This window comes from Alosa alosa, chromosome 17 (genome assembly GCF_017589495.1).
Source record: "Alosa alosa isolate M-15738 ecotype Scorff River chromosome 17, AALO_Geno_1.1, whole genome shotgun sequence".
Lineage (NCBI taxonomy): Eukaryota > Metazoa > Chordata > Actinopteri > Clupeiformes > Clupeidae > Alosa > Alosa alosa.
This window is the reverse complement of record NC_063205.1, coordinates 5,991,739-6,010,792: the sequence shown is the minus strand read 5'-3', so window position 1 is coordinate 6,010,792 and position 19,054 is coordinate 5,991,739. Positions and strand designations below refer to the sequence as shown.

At 44.6% G+C, this 19,054-nt stretch overlaps 2 protein-coding genes across 3 annotated transcripts; both read left to right on the top strand.

Annotated features, from left to right (window-relative positions):
• Window positions 1–712: 712 nt before the first annotated feature.
• On the top strand, window positions 713–13,884 carry foxn2b (forkhead box N2b). 2 transcript variants are annotated; one of them, XM_048267293.1, is made up of 6 exons: window positions 715–1,139; window positions 7,152–7,735; window positions 9,301–9,425; window positions 9,756–9,811; window positions 10,576–10,644; window positions 11,035–13,884. In XM_048267293.1, exons 1-6 carry the CDS (start codon window positions 1,130–1,132, stop codon window positions 11,343–11,345), a joined length of 1,155 nt encoding a protein of 384 aa, XP_048123250.1. In that variant the 5' UTR covers window positions 715–1,129; the 3' UTR covers window positions 11,346–13,884. The 2 variants fall into 2 exon arrangements, with proteins under 2 accessions (XP_048123251.1, XP_048123250.1); XM_048267294.1 differs by lacking the exon at window positions 10,576–10,644 and having other exon boundaries at window positions 713–1,139.
• Window positions 13,885–14,577: 693 nt separating this feature from the next.
• Window positions 14,578–18,630, top strand: tmbim4 (transmembrane BAX inhibitor motif containing 4). The gene is made up of 7 exons (XM_048267299.1): window positions 14,578–14,748; window positions 15,414–15,522; window positions 16,624–16,729; window positions 16,966–16,999; window positions 17,119–17,236; window positions 17,441–17,486; window positions 17,693–18,630. Exons 1-7 carry the CDS (start codon window positions 14,658–14,660, stop codon window positions 17,897–17,899), a joined length of 711 nt encoding a protein of 236 aa, XP_048123256.1. The 5' UTR covers window positions 14,578–14,657; the 3' UTR covers window positions 17,900–18,630.
• The last annotated feature ends 424 nt before the right edge of the window (window positions 18,631–19,054 follow it).

Here is a 19,054-nt window from a genome sequence, read left to right as displayed (position 1 = left end):
AGTGGGATTTATTCTAATGTTTCACCACTACAAAATCATCCACCCTGTGATTGATTAACCATATTAAGGCATGTTTTTACACTTAAGCACCTTCTGTACAATATATAGCATATTAAACATGTTGTTCCCTTTTCTTTGATTTCGGTGTGTTTGATTCTAAACCAGCATACATGTGTGTTTAGGTATCTTCTCAACACTGGCATATGTTTGTTGAATTCCCCTTCACCCCCACTGCTGTCTTTAACCCCCTCTGTCTGGCTGTTGTCAAATTTTGATGTTATGTAATTGGGCTGAATTTGGTAGTGATGTATTTTAGGCATTAGGCATTTCAGACATTATGACTGCACTACTACTACCTATCATTGCCATTCCAATTGACTAAGAAGTTGACCCCATATTTGATTGCGTCAAGAATACATTAAAATACTAAATTAAAAACATCAGTATCAGTAACAGACCATAATGGCCAGGCCAGCTATATAAAGCCAGCTTAATCTGTGGAATCCCTGCGATGCTATGGAACACAACACACTTATGTAAGTGAGGGCGCTTGCTTCATTGTGTAGCAGACCTACGTCACGTCATGCAATTCCATTTCAGAGTCTGCCTCCAGGACTCCCTCCTCAAAATGACGCACTATGTTTGACCTGGTTTTGATGCTGCTTAACCCATCACTTCCTTGAAAATTCTGTCCGCCAAACTTATTTGGATACAAACGACTTTGACGTCACTTAGGCTACTACAGCTAAATTTAGAGAATCTAAAATTATGAGAGAATATGAGTTTTAACAGAATGTAATACTCCAAGCTGCATCAACGCCTCTGACGCCAGTAAAGACTGCACAGAACTGCGCGCACGGCGCAACTGCTTAGCTCTGCTAAAAAAGTGCTACTGCGCTGCGGCAGTTGTCAGGGGATATCGGAGAGGAGGGGGTGTGATTGGCTGAAGTGGCCTTGTTACCTTGGCGACGGCAGGGGGGTATCGTAGCGTTACCGTGCAGCGTGATCTCTGCGCTGCGTGGATGGAGGAAGCAGCTGCAAAGCTTTTGACACAGTCGGCTGCAAACGAAAAGCAATTGCATGAACACACAGATTCTTTATCATCTCTCCTCGCGGACAGAGTCTTGGAATGCATGAATGTAAGTAAGAAACTATCCAATTTTATTCTGATATTTTTAACACTACTAGCCATGTTGGATTTGCATTTTGAAAGCCTTGAAACTATTTTAAGATCAACAAAACATGCGCTGGTATATTACCTAAGGACTTATGTTGACAAGTGTATACCCTTAAAGCTGTATAATGTTTCGTTTCTTTAGACATTAAATAATAGGTTATTATTTGCCATTACATATTTAATCGCATTTTCCACCATGTGACTGAACTTCGATGTGCTTGTGGAAGCACACGTTGTGTTTTCTGCCTGACACGAGACGCAAAGTGGTGGTCTCCGTGTTAGCCGCGAGCTCACAGCTTGACGTTCTAATTTATTACGCAGCCTATATTGTTTTGAATAAGATTGGACAAAATACGCGGGTTCTTTTTACAAGTGAAGCAACTAGCTTTGACAGTGGTTGTTTAGAGAGAGAGACCTCGGTTAGCAAGGCATTAGCCAGTTTGTTAGCCTCAATGTATAGGCTAATGTTGCTCGTCAATACACATTTATGAAAATGTATTCCTCCTGACTACTTATGTACAATGTTTATTGACATAAGATAACATGAACTTCAGGTTGCGTTATTCAACAAAAATAGGTAGACTTCTACTTGATTTGTCAGCCTATATGTCGATTTAGTTTGAGGAACTTCTTTTTCCCATGGTCGGTCAGAGTCTCACTGTAAACTCGACAGCGCTTTTCAACAATGTATCCGTAAAGGTTAAAAGTGAAGGTTAGAAAGATATCCATTTTGTTTCGAATGGAGACTGGCGAGAATCTAGGGCAACTATGTAACAAGAGAACGGAGGGTGGGGGCTGCTGTTTTGTTTTCTTTTCCCCATTGATTTCATATTCTGCCACCACTGTTTCAATCACAGTTTTTTTTTTCAGTAAAGCGATTCATTCTTAACAGTATAGGGTGGTCAAAATGGAGAGTTAGAAGTGAGCCTTCATGTGTATTTCCGGCAGAGCTGGCAGCTTATTTGTGTGAGTGACATTGACACGTGGTCAAAGGCACCGCGTAGATGAGCGATGGCCGATGGAAAGGGACGAGTAGGTGACTTGTTTCCGTCGTTCTGCTCTGACTGTCACATGATCATGTCATTTAGTTCTGGTTTCATGCCTCTGACTGTTTACCACTCACGACGAGGGCACGGCCGACATGTCACTTCGTGGTCAGAGCTCTAATTTGCCCTCACTTTTTGTTCCTTATAGGCTACTCTGAATAAGGGGTATTTTCCAAATTGTAATTCAAATCCATAATCACCACTTCGTAATTGAAGTTACCAGCTTGTTTTGTATGAATTACTGACAACTATGACACCTGCCTTAAAAAGTGTTTATAATGCAGTATTGGAACCATAAAAGATTTTAGCCTAGTTATTTTGATCTTTCACTATGTCTGAGCTACTCTTATTGAGTGCCAGTTTAGCATAGTTTAACCCTGAGCCAGCTGTGTGTATTTATTTCCAGCCTCTCTTGAGGTCTTCTGTAGGACAGGGCGAACAATCCCCTGCTCAGTGCTCTCCTGACACTTGGCAGGGAAATTAATTAGTCTCATTACAACCCTCACTGTGGCAGATATGATCGTGTGTCTATGTGTCTGTGTGTCTGTGTGTGTGTACCGCGCGCACACGTGCATATGAAGATAGTTGCTACTGAAAGACTGACAAAGTGTCGTGCAGCACTTCTTGTAATAAACAAATTATTGGGCTTCTTGGGACCCTGATATCCTGATATTAATCTGCCATTGACAACCTCTTCACTGCCCTCTGAATTTTGATGTCCCAGGTCGGACTGGAGTGTTGCATAGAATTTGATTAATTGAAATTGGCACAGGAGTCAATACAGTCTCACATTAATTTGGCAAATGTTCTACATTTCGACTCTTTTATGTTCTACATGGCCCCACCCCCGCACCCCAAAACCTCTCACAATAGCTCCAGCTGCATATGCCTTTTCTGCTGTCGGGCCTCCTGTTTGGGGGCCCCCAGTGGCATAGCTAGTGGCCCCAGGAGGCTGCAACATAGGGGGTTGCCATAGTGACGTGGGGACACGAGAGACTGGTAATGTAATGACAGTGGCAACTGTGAATTTGAGCAGCAAATGGCCTGGATTTCAGTCCCCAGTCCTCCCTCTTTTGGCCACGATGCCTCTGTTTTGTTCTCCTCTCGGTTATCTCTTTCCATTCTCACTGTGAAACAGTTGGTTGTTCTCTCCTCCAGTGACATTGCACTACATTAATCTGACTGCTGTTCCCAATACTGGCAACTCACAAGCAGGAGGGTAAAATCAGTGTTTTTCTGAAACCAGTTGGGGACAACTCGAGGCGGAAAGCACAACAATGGCAGGAAATACATGGGAGTGACTAGCATCCATGCTCCTCACTGCTACGCTACCAGGAAGCCATGTAGTTGGGGAACCTGTGTGCTACATATCAAGCAGTAAATCAGAGAATTAGTTTTGTCCCAGAATTTGTATTGGTTCTTTTGGTTAAATGTGTGTACGTTTTGTACTGAGTAGTGGTTTGAAATGGCAGTAGATTCTGTGGTTGTAGGCTTTGAGATCCCAGCTCTCACAAGCTTTTCATGAGCAGATTTAAGAAGCTTGGGTGTTTAAACGTGACCACATACCCACACACAAGGGAACCAACAAGAGATTCTTTGTTACCATGAAGTGTTAGCCAGACTGACCACAACAGGTCAGTGATGTACAATGGTGGTGGTACGTGATTATAAAAATGATGATGGTGGAAAATTAAAAAAGTGTTCAATAGTAATTCCGTCTCTCCTTTTTACCCTGCCTTGACGGTTGGAGTTTGGTGTCCCAACCTAATTGAATAGACTCTAGACAGTCTACTGAGGGAAATTGCACAGAAGGAGATAGACAACATTCCAGGATTAAAAAAAGACTGGGTGAGGAAGCTGGATGAGGAAATCTATGGATTTGTTGTCTGGTCAGAGCAGCCTTAGCACAAGAGTTACAGAAAAATGAGAAAGGAATAGATGGTCTTCAGTGAGACATCAATCAGATCAAATGTGTAGAGGTATTGTCATATACAGCAAGTCTCCTTTAGCAGGTTGGACACGCATATAGCAAATTACAAGGATATTGTTCAGGTTCATAGAGTCACTCTGAAGATATGTTTTTTTTTATTTTTTGAAGGATTATAGGCTTGGCCTACATCTCTAAAAATCTTGTTATTGTCATCTTGTCATATTATCTCTGTCTTTTGCAATATTGGGACATTTAAAATAATTTGATTTTCAGATCAGACTTTCAGCAGAAACACTTGCAAAGTGCTGTTCCGTAATAGGAAACAGGACTGTTTGAAGGAGACAGTGTGCTCTTTGTCCTTGAATTGTAACATAACCTATATGCCAAATATATTACCTTTTTTTTTTATTGCTGGATATAGTAACATAAGTGTGCTTCCTGATAAGTTTGCTTCCAATGTAGGTTGGAAAAAGTATATTGAGAACATTCATGTGTAATTTGCTATCAGAAGCAGCATATCTGAAAAGCTTTGGCATGCTTCATTTGTAGTTAATGTCAGGGGTCTTCACCACCTCATGTCTCGCAGGCTGGGTCTGGCACCCTGGCCGTGTTAAAGACGCAGGCTGTTCCCATGCAGGGAAAACTCGAGCAAAAGGAGGAAAATTCTGCTCACTGGTGATGAGGGGGATATGTTGTGGAAAGAGAATCTATTTTTAGAAAATGCTCCTTGCTATAAATTCCCCCTCACATTGTTAAACGGCAGGCATCTGGGGATTCTGTACAAATGATGTTAAGTTGCACATACCGGTATGTGCTTAGTAGACTCAATGTAAATACCAAAACATTGATACACACAAACCAGTACACAGGTCTTTTATATTGAGCTAATCATCATATCAAGGTCAGAATAAATGATTGTATTATTACACATTGACCCAAAAATGGGTGGATACTTGCACAGTCATGTTTAATACAAAAAGACCATTTTAGGTATTGACTGCGTGTGGGTTTGTGTTTGTACTGTAAAGGTGCCCCACCCGCAGACAATAGTTTAATGGGCTTTTGTTTGTGTGTTTGAAGTGGCTAAAGGCTGTAAGCACTGTGTGTGTGTGTGTGTGTGTGTGTGTGTGTGTGTGTGTGTGTGTGTGTGTGTGTGTGTGTGTGTGCGTGCGTGTGGAGGGGTATGTGTGAACAGAGAGATAGCAGCATGCTAATGATCGGGCAGTAGAGGCGCTCTGCTTTGGCTTGCTAATGGAGGTTAATGAGGCCCTTGCCATTGTTAGGAGTCTTTTTGTTTTGGTGTCTTTGGGGGACTGTAAAAGCACCAGCAGGTTTATCGCCTCGTGGAAGAGGCCACGCTTTTCTTTACTCTGGCTGTACAAACATGTTTCTGGCTGTACAACCATTTTCAGTAGTTCTTAGGATTGAAATCACATACTGTACAGCTTTATTACTTTAAGATGTTCCAGAAACAAACTATTTCATCCAGTGAGGTTTTTTTGACGTTCCAAAGAAAGATGCCATTTATATTTTGTACCACAGTAGTGTGGTGTTTTGCTTCTGTGTTCTTGCTGTGTAAAAATTGAATACTGAGGGATTGGATTTCAATGCAATCCCCATGAGAACAGGAAGTCTGAAAGAGGAAGATGCTCTCCTCTGTCGCTGCACTTTCCTGAGAAACCTGAAGAGAGGGATGGTCAGGGGAGAGGAAGAGAGAGAGGAAGAGATTCAGAGGAGCACTTAAGGTGATTATTTATTTATTGTATGGTTGCCAGGGCAGTGGCAGATTTTAGCCCATATATGGCTAGTTGGAGTGACAGCCCTGCTGCACTCTATAGAGATTATTTATTTATTGATATTCAGCAGGATTCTGCTGCCACTGCTCCATTAGAGGGGGCCGCTGGGCTTCCGTGGTGGTTTCAGTGAGACCTCATCATCTCAACACAGAGACAGACCTCTCTCTATACCTCACTCAGCCCAGAGACAGACCTCTCTCTACCTCACTCAGCCCAGAGACAGACCTCTCTCTGCCCTTAGACACACAGTCCAGGGCTGTCTATCAGGGGAGTTGAAGGCACTTAATGGCCCTTGGCAACATTGTTTGGCCATCTCTCACCAGTCTTTGATATTGAGTGTAGCGGATTGAACCTAAGCACACTGGTGATCCTTACTCCCACGTCTATTTGTATGGGTATTTATGAAAGCTTCATGTCAAGGTGGCAATAGTAGTCGTATATGACTTCATATCAGGTCACTGTGTGTGGGTAGTGTGTGGATGGTGATTGTATGTTCACAGTGTGCTGAATGTGAGTAGCCTGCATGCTGCTTACAGGCTGTCTACTCCTCTGGCATCCGACCGGCCGTGGTGCGAGCTGGCTCCACACAGAGAGCAAGATTAGAGCCGTCTCAGGCACTTGACTGGACACCCAAGAGGCCCTTCACTAACTGCTGAGAGCTTCAGAAAGGCCCTTCATCTTGTGAGCCCTCAGAGGAGAGAGGTGTGGGGAGGAGGCCGAGAGCTAATGTGGAGGGAGGCTGTTGCCTGCCAGTGGGCTGTCATTAGCTAAATGAATGGTTAGAGGGAAACACATTCAAGACCTGTCTAGTAGTGCTTATAAAGGTAGCCTTTTACCTGCTGACTGAAAGCACATTTAGTTTCCCTTTTCCATAAAGGTGTACGATGGCAGTAGTTTAACTGTGGTGGAAAATGTAGGCTACATTTTGCGCTAGTATAGTGTAAACTGATAATGGAAGGTACCCACTTGACAACCCCTGTGAAAAACTCTCTTTGTTGTTGTTGTTAAGTATTAGTATGGTGGTTGTGTAGGCCAGGTTGTTGGAAATGATTACTTGCATGTGACATTGTGAGGTTTGGCTGCTGTGGGAAGTCCCATAAGGGATAAGTGAAAATCTGCTGTTTGTTTATCACTAAAATTTTTTTTTTTTTTTTTTTTTCATTTTTCTTTCCGTTCTCTGTTCCTGTCTTGTCTCTCCTCAGACCCTCCGGGGTTGATGGGCCCGGTTGTCGGCATGTCTCCGGATAAGAAAGCAGGGTCACCAGGGTTGCAGGGCGGGGCGTGCGGCGCCGGCACGCTCCCCGAGGCCGAGAGCGCCTCCAGCCCACTGGCCACCAGCCTGGACCGGCTGGGCCGCGGCGGAGCGGCAGGCAGCGGCGCGGTGGCGGAAGGCGAGGCCACCGAAGACGAGGAGCTGACCAACCTCAACTGGCTGCACGAGAACCTCCTGCAGAACTTCAGCCTGGGCGGCCCCGAGGACATCGAGGGCTCGGCGGACGAACGCGCCCTCTCCTCCTCGTCCGCGTCGTCCGTCTCGTCCACCTCGGGGGGCCCGGCCACGGAGAGAGACCCCCTCAAGTCCAAGCCGCCCTTCTCCTTCTCGCTGCTCATCTTCATGGCCATCGAGCACTCGCCCAGCAAGTCGCTCCCGGTGAAGGAGATCTACAGCTGGATCCTGCAGCACTTCCCCTACTTCGCCAGCGCGCCCACCGGCTGGAAGAACTCGGTGCGCCACAACCTGTCCCTCAACAAGTGCTTCCGCAAGGTGGAGCGCAGCCTGGGCAAGGTGAGCGAGGGAGAGTGGAAGAACAAGCAGCTCTCACACGTCAACCTGTGTACACACACACACACACACACACACACACACACACTCTCAACATGCCACACACTACTCACCCACATTAATCGTTCATGGTAATGCATGTCCTTTCAACTGATTTTTTTCAAGTCCCACGGCTCAAACTCGTTGCTCAACAGTGCGCTGCTCATTCAGCACAGTTTCAGAACAAAGACTTCCACGTGCTTTGTTTCAGGTTAGAAGGATCTAGAATGAGGGGTTTTCTTTGTGTGAAATCTACACATTCTCTGTGCCGTCTCTTTGAGATGCTTCAGCCCCTCCCCAGCCATATTCATTCAGAAAGATGCTGAGCAGCACATGTGCTGGTCAATAAATCTCTCATATCAGGGTTGGAGGATGGATGCCCCCTCCCTTCAGGCTGGCAGGGACACAGCAGGCAAACTGAGCAGCCTATATCACTGGACATGATGGTCAGTATAGCTGTACACGATGAAGCCACGATTAGAAAGAGAAAAAAGAAATAATTAAAATACTACACATATACATGTATAGTATTTATAGGTTTTTATGATTTACTGAGAACATTTCAATGAAACTGGTTTAGGGGAGGTTGTAGAGTGTATAATTTTTGGTGGCTGTCTTTTAGAATGATTGGTCTAACATGGATTATGAAATTATTTTTGGGTAGGCTAATGAACGACTAATGAAATGTATTCCTTCTGTGCACTATAAGGTTGTGAAGTGTGAATTACTCAATGGTAACCAGCAGGGCTTATTGCTACACATTTTAGGGGAGGTGTTTGCGTGGGTTTTTGATGTTAAGGGTGAAACAGATATCCTATATCTATATGGGGTACTGTGTTGAGCTATCCCTGGTTTGTTCTTGGTAATGTGGGCAGCATCGTAGGTGGCAAGGCACATTGGAGAGATGCATGTTGACATGTCAGAGGCTGTGTGTGTGTGTGTGTGTGTGTGTGTGTGTGAGTGTGAGACAGAGAAAGAGAGAGAGAGAGAATCTGCGGCTTTCGTATGGCGCAGCCTGGTGTCTGTTGCCATGGTGATGTTTCCTCTTTCCTGTTTATGAGTGTGGCTGCTGAAGTGAGTCAAGGTCATATCCCCCCCGCATGACCACGCCTCACACACACACACACACACACACACACACACACACATATGTACACACACACATACGTGAACAGCATGGATCTCTCGCTCTCAAGTGGAAGAGAAAGGAGCAAAGTGCGAGTCAATATGACCATGGGACACAGGACAAATGGGCCACCACTCCATTCATCTCTGTGCATGGTTTGTTATGGTAGTCCATCATAATTCTGGATCAGGTAGACCTCACATCATTGCTCTGCAGTTTTCTGGGTGGTTTTTCTACGGTCTAAAAGCTGGTCAACACGTAAACCCTCCAGTACACCGATGGCCCTTAATCACATTGCCTGCATTCCACCAGACAGGGTCCAATCACAGCACTCGCTCAGCCGTCTCTTAGTTGATGTCATATAATCTGGCTCATAGTGGCGTTTCCTCCCCTCCCTCTCTAGACCAATGGGAAAGGCTCTCTGTGGTGTGTGGACCCTGAGTTCCGGCCAACCCTGGCACAGGCCCTTAGGAAGCAGCACTTTCCAAATACACACGCCTTCTACACCCCCCCAGCCTCCCCACCCAGGTGAGACACACACACACACACACACACACACACACACACTCACACACATGCAGACACAAAAACTAACACACAAAACAGGATGTGAACAAAGATCTTAAAAGCCCTGTACACACATCTCCAACAATTACCGGTGATGACTGAACATGCTTTAGCTAATCCATTGAGGAAATTTAGCCCAGAAAGACGCCGTCTGCTGGTGCTATCTGTAGGTGCAGACCCTGCCCTCATAGCATGGCTGTTCAAACGGATCTGCAGATCTTGTTGACTGTTGGAATGTTGACTCTGGTGCGGCGTGCAGTCCTGTAAGCTATGCGTGCTCTCTGTCCACAGTGCCTCCTCTCCACCGCGCCACCTGCTGCTGCTGGAACAGGGCAGCGCTCTGAGAGGTAAAATTCCGACGACCCCCTCACCCCTGCCCCCCCCAGCGTGGACACATGCCATCCCCCACAGAGCTGCCAGTCATCTCCGCTCCAACACCATCAGCCACATTCTATATGTCACATGTCACTCAGCCATACGCATCCCATGCCACTGGCATTTCCTGGCACACACACTCAAATATGTTATTACACACGCGCACACACACACACACAAACGCACACACACATACACGCACGCACACACACACACATGCACACTCACACTTGCACAATTATTGAGTTCCACAGAAACCTCTATAATTGTTTTGACCCTTTTTGTTGTACACTGATAGCTGTACCAGATCGTTCACTCTCGCTCTTCAACACACCACCACTAGCTGTTCACACTCAGTCAGATATATCACACACCCGAGCCTCCATCGCCTTTAAACATCTTACTGAGTTGAGCTGTCTCTACTCTGGGTCTCTGTAACCTTGACAACTGGTGAGAGTGAGGCAGAGACAGAGTGAATCTCTTGTGTGGCACACACACACACACACACACACACACACACACACACACACACACACACACACACACATATATATATATACACACACACACACACACACACACACACACACACACACACACACACACACACACATATACACACACATACACACATGTTCACACACACACACACACACACACACACACACACACACACACACAGGAAGCAGTCTGTTGCCAACATCAGTGGCTGTCAAACCTTTCTCTCCTGTTGCAGAGTCTGATTTTGATGCAGCCACGGCCATGATGCTGTTAAAGTCTGCCTCTGAGCAGCACTCGGATCCATGTAAGAGCCATCATCATTATCATCTCCCACCTATATGTCTGTCTCTTATTTTCTCTTGCCTTTGTGGCCATCTTTGTTGGATATTTTCCCACCATATTTTAGCTTCCTGTATTCTCACTCTTTGCCATTAGGTCTAGCTTTGTACCCTAATGTGTGTTTGAGTAATGATCGCCATCATATCCCTTAATAATAGAAATGTCCCATTTGTCTACATATTTCTCTCTCTCTCTCTCTTTCTTTCTTTCTTTCTTTCTTTCTTTCTTTCTTTCTTTCTTTCTTTCTTTCTTTCTTTCTTTCTTTCTTTCTTTCTTTCTTTCTTTCTTTCTCTCTCTCTCTCTTCGCTGTCCCTCTTGCTGTCCCTCCTCCTGTCCTCCCTCTCCTTTATCACAGATGACCAGGAGGGTCCCATTGACCTGTCTCGGCGGGGGGAGGTGGTTCTTGTGAGCCGGGACCCCCAGCAGGACCACAACTACAGCAGCAGTCCCCCGCCCCCCGTCTCCCTGGACGACGCGGCCGCTCGGCGGGCCCCGACCCTGGGCCCCGGTGCGGGCATCAAGCGTGTGCGTCCACGGCCCGCCGAGCTGGACGAGGAGCTGAAGGAGGCGGCCGGCTCCCTGCTACACCTGGCCGGCGTGCGGCCTGGCCCCCAGGGCCCCGCGCAACAGCGCAGCCGCAAGAGCCGGAAAATCAGCCGGAAGTGACAACCCCCCCACCCCACCCCAGCCGGCCTTTGACCTTTGCCCTGCTCCTTGCAGCTTCCCTCTCTCTGTGACTCGACCCCTAAGTCTCCACCCCTTCCCCTTAGGTTCCAGTGAAGCCTTCCCTGCCTTTAATCTGCCATCTCATTCACCACACATGGCAATACGGACTCTCACAGGAGTTGGAAGCCATATGATGACTTTGGTTTGTTTTGTCACAAAGCGAAATGGGAGGGGGAAAAAAAGCGAGTCGAGAGTTAATATCACGTGACATTTTCTTAACTGGATTTGTGAGAGAAAAAAAAATCCCTCAAAGGACAGTTGCATGCTTCCATCTTGAGAAAACCAACACGAGCGCATGGATTTCAATCAATCTTTCAGGAGTTTTGTGGTCCTTCTTAATCGTGACATATGATCATGAAGAACAGTGAAAGTGCCATTGACTTTTAATTATTAAGACTGGTTCAGATGCAATAATTCATTGATTCAGACATACCTGTAGTTCTTTTATTTTTGTACCTTTGTCTTGGTGATGTCATGAACATGTGACTTCCTGATTGGCTGGGCGCCCCGGGATTGGCAGGACTCCTAGAGAGTGCTGAAAGAGAGAGGAAGTAACTGTTGAGGGGAGGCACTCTTCTTCCTGTGTCATTGTTCAGCAGAATCAATCAAGCATTCAGCTCAGACAAGGCCTGAATGGAGCACAACCCAGGAGGACTGAAAGGAGAGCCGAGTGTGAAGACCAGGTCCGACACGTCTGCCATCAGACCCAGAGACTGACTCAAATGGGCAGTCCCCTCCGTGCTCACCAGCCATCTCTGCTTCCATAACGTCAGTCAGCAGTCTGCTGTGACCAACAGACTGAGGCCACAGGGTGTGTGTCTGTGCGTGTGCGTGCGTGTGCGTGCGCGTGCGTGCACGTGTGTGTGTGTGTTTGTGTGTGCGTGTGTTTGTGTTTGTGTGTGTGCGTGTGTGTATGCGCGTATGCGTGTGTGTGTGCGTGCGTGAGCGCTTGTGTGTGTGTGTGTGTGTCTACTTTGTGAGAATGAATGTATGTTGTCTGCATTCGTTGCATTTGGTGCTGCCGTCTCCTCTCTCCATTCTTTAGTAATACCTCTTACAGTCAGAAGAGTGCTGGACCTCCAGGTTGCGGCCTGATCACCGGTTTGTGTGCGTGAAATGACACTGCTGGATCCAGCAGAAGCAGGACACTTTGTTCTGATGTATGGGAGGAATCTAGAAACAATGTGAAACAGAAAGTGTGGCATCAACCAACCAACCAACAAAGGACCTGTGCTTTCTGTAACCCTTCTCCCCCTCGAGATAGCTGTTTTGGTTAAGAAAAAGCTTGTGGTATAGCCATGAAGTGTAGATGCTGTCAGACGTGCCAGATTCTGCTTCGAGCCTCCTGGATCAGTGGCTGGTGAAAACCTCTGGGTTCTCTGTTGGTCCAGGGAGCAGGCAACCCCTTCTGGATTACACAGGAAAGCCAATGCCAGTCCTTGAAGTAGAGCGCAGCAGCCCCCTCAGAATGCTGCCCCCCATATACTGCCAGGTATGACTTTTTGCTGTGACTAGTGATGAAGCCCTGTGGAGCATGTGTCCAGAGCTGCTATTGGGAGAGACTGATAATGAGGACGGGTCAGCATCGGGCTCTGTGTCGTGCGAGGAACGTGGAATGTGCCGGGCGAGGAACAAGGGAGGTGCCATAATGGAACTGTGAATGGAACGGTCTCGATCTTCTGGTAGCAGCTTCTGGACTGTGGGCCTCGCGGCCGTGCCGAGTCCTCTCACCCCCCCAACCCCCGAACCCCGTCATGTGTGTGTGCTGAGCTCCAGACCAGCCGGATGGGTTTTAAGCAATATAGAGCCAGCTCTGTCTGCACGGCACACCGGTCCTCCACCCAGCCTGCGTCGACGCGGAGCAGCGTTCACCACCCCCCTCACTCAGTCACACAGGAAAATAGTGATAAGTTATTGAATTTGCCTGAAATCCTTTGAGGAAGGCTATATTAAAAACTGCATACGCCTGTGATCACAATGGTGTAGTGGCAGCTGACACAGAAAGACCAGTCTGACCAGACTGAGACCAGTCCGAGAAGTGGTTGGCAGACATGATGATGAAAGATTATTACTAAGTTCTCTTGCACGTCTGCTTCTGTCTCTTGCACGTCTGCTTATGTTGTCACCAGAATGAAGGCAAGTATCACACATCTGTGGGTTATGCAGGTATTGTGCAGTTGTAGCACCTTTGTAGCCTTTCTCAAAGAAGACACGGGTATTTAATCTCATCACAAAAGAAGATCCAAGCATATTGTTATTATTATTTTGTTATTAATTATTATTATGTAATGTTCTACTAACTAAGAGCTGCCAAACCACTATAATTTTGCCTGTCTGCCATGTCTGATTGACCTACCTGACCCTTTGGTTTTTGTATGCTAACCTTTGTTCATAAAATGTTTATAAAGTTTATTTTTGCCAAAGATATGCAATTGCATTATATATGGTATTACAAATAAAAAGTAATTGTTATACTTCAGGCTGTGTTGTGTTTTCACATCTCATGAAAGTGTTGAGTTTATTGTCCATCACACTAGTCTCAGCAGTGACCGTCTCTACTGATTGGTCGGGTGTTTGTTACAGTAGAAGGCCGCCACCTACCGGTTGTTTATTTTGTTTGCAAGGTTGCTCCGACCAGTAATTTGCCATGACAAATGCCGTCTTGTTTTCAAGTAGGCTAATGTATATCCCTTGTCTGTTCTTTTCTTTTTACAGAAAATTCTGCAACCATAATTCTGTTATGCTGTGCATACGTTATATTTTTCTGTAAAACAAAAAAACTAAAAATATTACAACCTCAGGACACATACACATCATAGTCATGTGTTAGTCATGTGCCAAATGTATACGCCTACGTGTGCAAATGGCTCGCCTTTTATGGCCCAAATTTGCATTTGCTATCTAGATCACACTTAATCCAGCTCTATGTGATCTCAACCTTCTTAGCCCCCTCCAATTTAAAGAGAGAAAATAACGTATTGACAGCTGTTGTGGATCATACAGGTGTTCTTGATGCAGTGAAATGTCCAAATTAAAACGCATGGGTGCATTGAGAAATTGCTTAAGCCATTATCATGTTTCGAGGAAAAAACATAGCCTAGAAATCTAGACGCACCCTAGCGGCAGCAAATGTAAAAACACGCGCTGACCGTTTACAGTACGTGTATTTATCACGTGGTAAGAGTAAAGCGGAAGTAGAGGAAGATAGCCAGCTCAAAGATCAACGGCGCAGGGAATCTATCAATTTCAAAAATGAGTACAGAGAAATATCCTAGGTCCTCAATCGAGGATGATTTCAATTATGGGACCAATGTTGCCACGGCAAGCGTCCAAATCCGAATGGGTGAGTATGAGTCAAGGTTATTGGAAATGTGAGATCGTGTTAGATATAGCCAGACGTGGTGTAAAGATAGCCTAATGACAAGGCCAGAAGACGACGTCAAAACAACGCACATAAGGGGTTTTCGCGATGTTTAGCCCATCCTACAGCTCAAGTTTCATAATGATACGGATTAAAAGAATGATACAAATGTGGTAAATTGAAATGTTCATGACTAATAACAACAACGTCACAGGTGCAATGTAGCCAAGCCTGTTTTTCCTGACCAAAAAATGTAAAGGCCCAGACTAAAAACAAAACTGAGCGCATGATTAAAAAAAAAAAAAAAAAAAAAGAATCTCCTTTCAGCATTGTGTACATCTATATCAAGCCTATGATACCTTTAGTTTGAATTGTGTTGCTCTGTCAAATGGACACGCACATAAACACAAATAACAAATTATTAGTAGCCTATCGAAGATCCTTGAACTACTAACAAGATAGAGCATATCTATATTGTAGAAATAGGCTAGAATTTTAACCTAAACATATCTTGTTGTGGAATTATGTTTAGTTGTCTCAAAAGATACTTGTTCAAAGTTCAGTTGAAAATACATTGTATTGGTCAGGAATCTTTTTATGTCAAAGTTGGATTTGACCATGAAACTTGTTTTTTATTTTACTTTCAGACTTTCTGCGGAAGGTGTATACCATTTTATCACTGCAGATCATCCTCACCACAGCAATGTCCGCTCTCTTCATGTTCTGTGAACCCATCAAAATATTTCTTCATGCAAGGTATCCTTCTATGATTTTAAAACCTCACTGTGTCATTGACACTGTTTGAGTCTTTGGTTACCTAAGGAAATGTTGTGTTGTGTTTTCGTATCAATGTCTGTATTGAAGTTAGCCTGGGTGAACTAAACAAGAAGGTGTAGGGCAATTCCACGCAAAACTGTCACATCCATAACGCCAACTAAATACTATGGCATTGTGTTGGTGTTATGGATGTGACAGTTTTGCGTGGAATTGCCCTGTAAAGCTGCCATATAGCAGAGGTCCTCAATTGTAGCCTACAAAACCAGGCACGACCATAAATCTGATGTAGCAAGGCCAGTCTTGTACATCTGTTATGACTGCAGACCATGTGCTTGTGACACTCTGACCTGTTAACTAGTAAATCTGTATCTAGCTGTCAATTTGGGCCCTTGTGTAGCACACCAAGAGGAATGCCCCATAACTGCATATGTGTCCTCAATAAATCTATTGATAAAACAGTGAATAACAAAACACAGGCTCGAACAGGAAAACTGCACAGAGCCTAACCGTCTGATTGTTATTTAGCTGAGCGTTCTGACAGAAGATGCTCCTTGAGTTGCTTCCTCGATCCGTCTCGAAGTCAAAATCCTGGGACAAAGCCTTTTACACTAAAACCATAAAAACGCAAATCTGACAACGTGGCAGGTACCAACCATTGCACAAAACCGGGCGTGACCATAAATGAAAACACTGTGACCCTGGCCCAAAAACAAGGCGATATCTCACTCGGCTCATGTTCTGGCTGAGCCCTCAGAGATGTCTCCAGCCAGCATGGCATTATGACCCTTGATGGTAAATCCTAGTTGTTTGTGACACAGGCCTAGGCCTCCCTGAACAGGGATCCACATAGGGTTAAGCTCTTGGTCAAAACCAGGTTGTGTACAATGGAGCGCACCTCTGCCCATTACATATTTTACACACAAGAGTAAATAGGAACACATCAGAATACAGTCCGGATACCTCAGAATTCTACAACATCAGGACATAACACACGAAGAAAACAGTGTGCAGAAACGCACCAGAATACTGTAAAATAAAAACGGGCTAATCTTTTCTCTGATTTCTGCTTCTGCCCCGTAGCCCAGCTGTTGTCTTGGTGTCCTCGCTGGCCTCTCTGGTTCTCATCTTTGCCTTGTTCATTTACCGACACCAGCATCCTGTCAATCTCTACTTACTTGCTGGTTTTGTAAGTGATGTTTACCACTGTAAATAAGGATTCATATGGAGGGGATTTAAAAATATAACATGTGTACAGAGTTATTATTAGCCTACTAGCACTAGGGAGCTTTAGTTATATCTTTGGTTGATATCTTTAAACAGCAATCAGCTTTGATCACTATAGCATACCTTCAATTCCATACATCAATAGTTCAGTTGTTTCCAATTATGTGTATTTGTGATATTTATTTGAAATGATTACAGACTTTGTTGGAGGCTGTCTCTGTTGCAACTGCTGGTAAGAAATCTGATTTATCGTGATCAGTTATTAGTGTTTGTGCTACTTGTCAGTTTGAAATAATAGTATACAAAAGTGCAGTATATTTTTAAAAGTCATACTCTTGTGTCCACTTCTAGTAACCTTCTATGAGTACTCCACCGTCCTGCAAGCATTTATCCTCACCTCGGCTGTGTTCATCGGGCTAACTGCCTACACTTACCAGTCTAAGAGGGACTTCAGCAAAATGGGAGCAGGGTATGGTAGCATTGTTCTAGTTTGAATTCTCATGTCTTATCTCTTTGTAGATTCAATACATTTAAATGTGAATTCAATTTACATTCTGAATATGGTTACTCTTATAAGTCATTTGACAGACTCTGACCTAAACTTCCTGATGACTAGGTGACACTGGCATTAATCTTGAAACGTTTAACATGAAATGTATTTTTTTCCCCCCAGATTGTTTGCCTGTCTGTGGATACTGATCATTGCTGGTTTCATGAAGGTGAGTTTTGTTGTTGAGTGTGAAATCATTGTTCTTTTCCCAGAGTAATTCCTCTGTGCTTCGTCAGAGCCTCAATTTGCCACCCTGTGCGCACAGAACATTATGAAACCTGTGTGAACCTAGAATGTGACGCTGGATGCCTTTCTCTTTCTCTGCGTTTATGGTCCATGTAATTGATCTACCTCCATCCCCAAACTCCACTGCAGCTCTTCTTCAACAATGACACCGTGGAGCTGGTTTATGCAGGGGCTGGCGCTCTCCTCTTCTGCGCCTTCATCATCTACGACACCCACCTCCTGATGCACCAGCTTTCCCCCGAGGAGCACGTGCTGGCCTCCATTAATCTCTACCTGGACATCATCAACCTCTTTCTGCATATCCTCCGCATCCTGGACTCCATGAAGAAGCACTGAGCCCCGATGAGTCAGTGTTAATGTTGAGTGTGAGGCATTCCATTTTTATCACAGTAATATATATTTTTTTGTTTTAACGTTGGGAATCATAGGTGTGTGTCTTGGAGATGGGAACCCTGCCTGGTTTTGTTTCTCTGGCTTGCTCTTTGTGACCTACAAGTAACTGCTCCTAACTTCTCTCCTAGGTCTACTAACCCTTATCAAACTCCCCATGAGTGATTTGTGCAGTCACAAATTCTCAATCCAGTAGTGAGAGTTGATCTTATCCAGAGGTTCCTAGGAGACCTAAAATAGTTAGTGCTGTGGGTCGCAGGAACACCAGACAGTTGTCAGAGTGTTTGATATGAAGGGTGTGTAAACTTTTTTTTGTGCCAGCGTGTTGTAATTTAAATAAGCTTGTACACTTGTTAATGTACACTCCCATCAAAAGTTTTTGCTTGCATCTAAAGAACCATTTGAGCCCTCTGTCCTCTTTTGAGTCCTCTTGGACTCGTAATGAGATTCACCAACTATGCTTGGAATGAAAGTCTGCTGATCCGTGATGGTTACTGTATGTTGGCTGACTTGTCACAATTGATTGCCCAGTTGACTCACATGACTTATCATCAGTATATTTTTTGGATACATTACAAGACAAACAGTTAGGACAGAACATGTTTTAAGCACATAGACTTTTGATGGAAAGTGTATGTTCATGGTCATGTAAATAAATTTGGTGTCAATAGATCTTATCCATGTTTTTAATGGTTTATTATTTGGAATGGTTTAATACAATGCCTTATTTTGCTTTCAACACACAATCTGAAAATCTGATATTACTGTAATAAAGAGGTGGCCGTCCCAGCTTCAGAAAGGTACAGTCCTGCCATGTATTCTTTCTACTTTCGCACTTTACACGACAGACGTCACTAATTAGCTGATGTACCTGGGTTAAGAGTTTAGGGAATGGTTTGAACAAATATGAGGTAAGACCTAAACTTTCTGAAGCTGTGATGTCTACTTCTGCTTTAATTCTAGTTCTACATTTGCACAGAAAACAAGTTAGTAATATTGATGTTACGCTTTTGACTTGGCAAAATGGCCATTCCTGTTCTTCATCTGAACAAGAGATGGTTATTTAAAGAATATGTAGCTTTTTTGGGTTATAAAAAGTCA

Bases quoted from the DNA above. Each gene is read 5' to 3' on its own strand.
- foxn2b (XM_048267293.1), top strand. The intron at 9,812-10,575 runs GTAAAATTCCGA...CTCCTGTTGCAG, and splicing joins ACAGGGCAGCGCTCTGAGAG to AGTCTGATTTTGATGCAGCC. The intron at 10,645-11,034 runs GTAAGAGCCATC...CCTTTATCACAG, and splicing joins TGAGCAGCACTCGGATCCAT to ATGACCAGGAGGGTCCCATT.
- tmbim4 (XM_048267299.1), top strand. From the start codon at position 14,658: ATGAGTACAGAGAAATATCCTAGGTCCTCAATCGAGGATGATTTCAAT. The intron at 15,523-16,623 runs GTATCCTTCTAT...TCTGCCCCGTAG, and splicing joins AAAATATTTCTTCATGCAAG to CCCAGCTGTTGTCTTGGTGT. The intron at 17,487-17,692 runs GTGAGTTTTGTT...ACTCCACTGCAG, and splicing joins TCATTGCTGGTTTCATGAAG to CTCTTCTTCAACAATGACAC.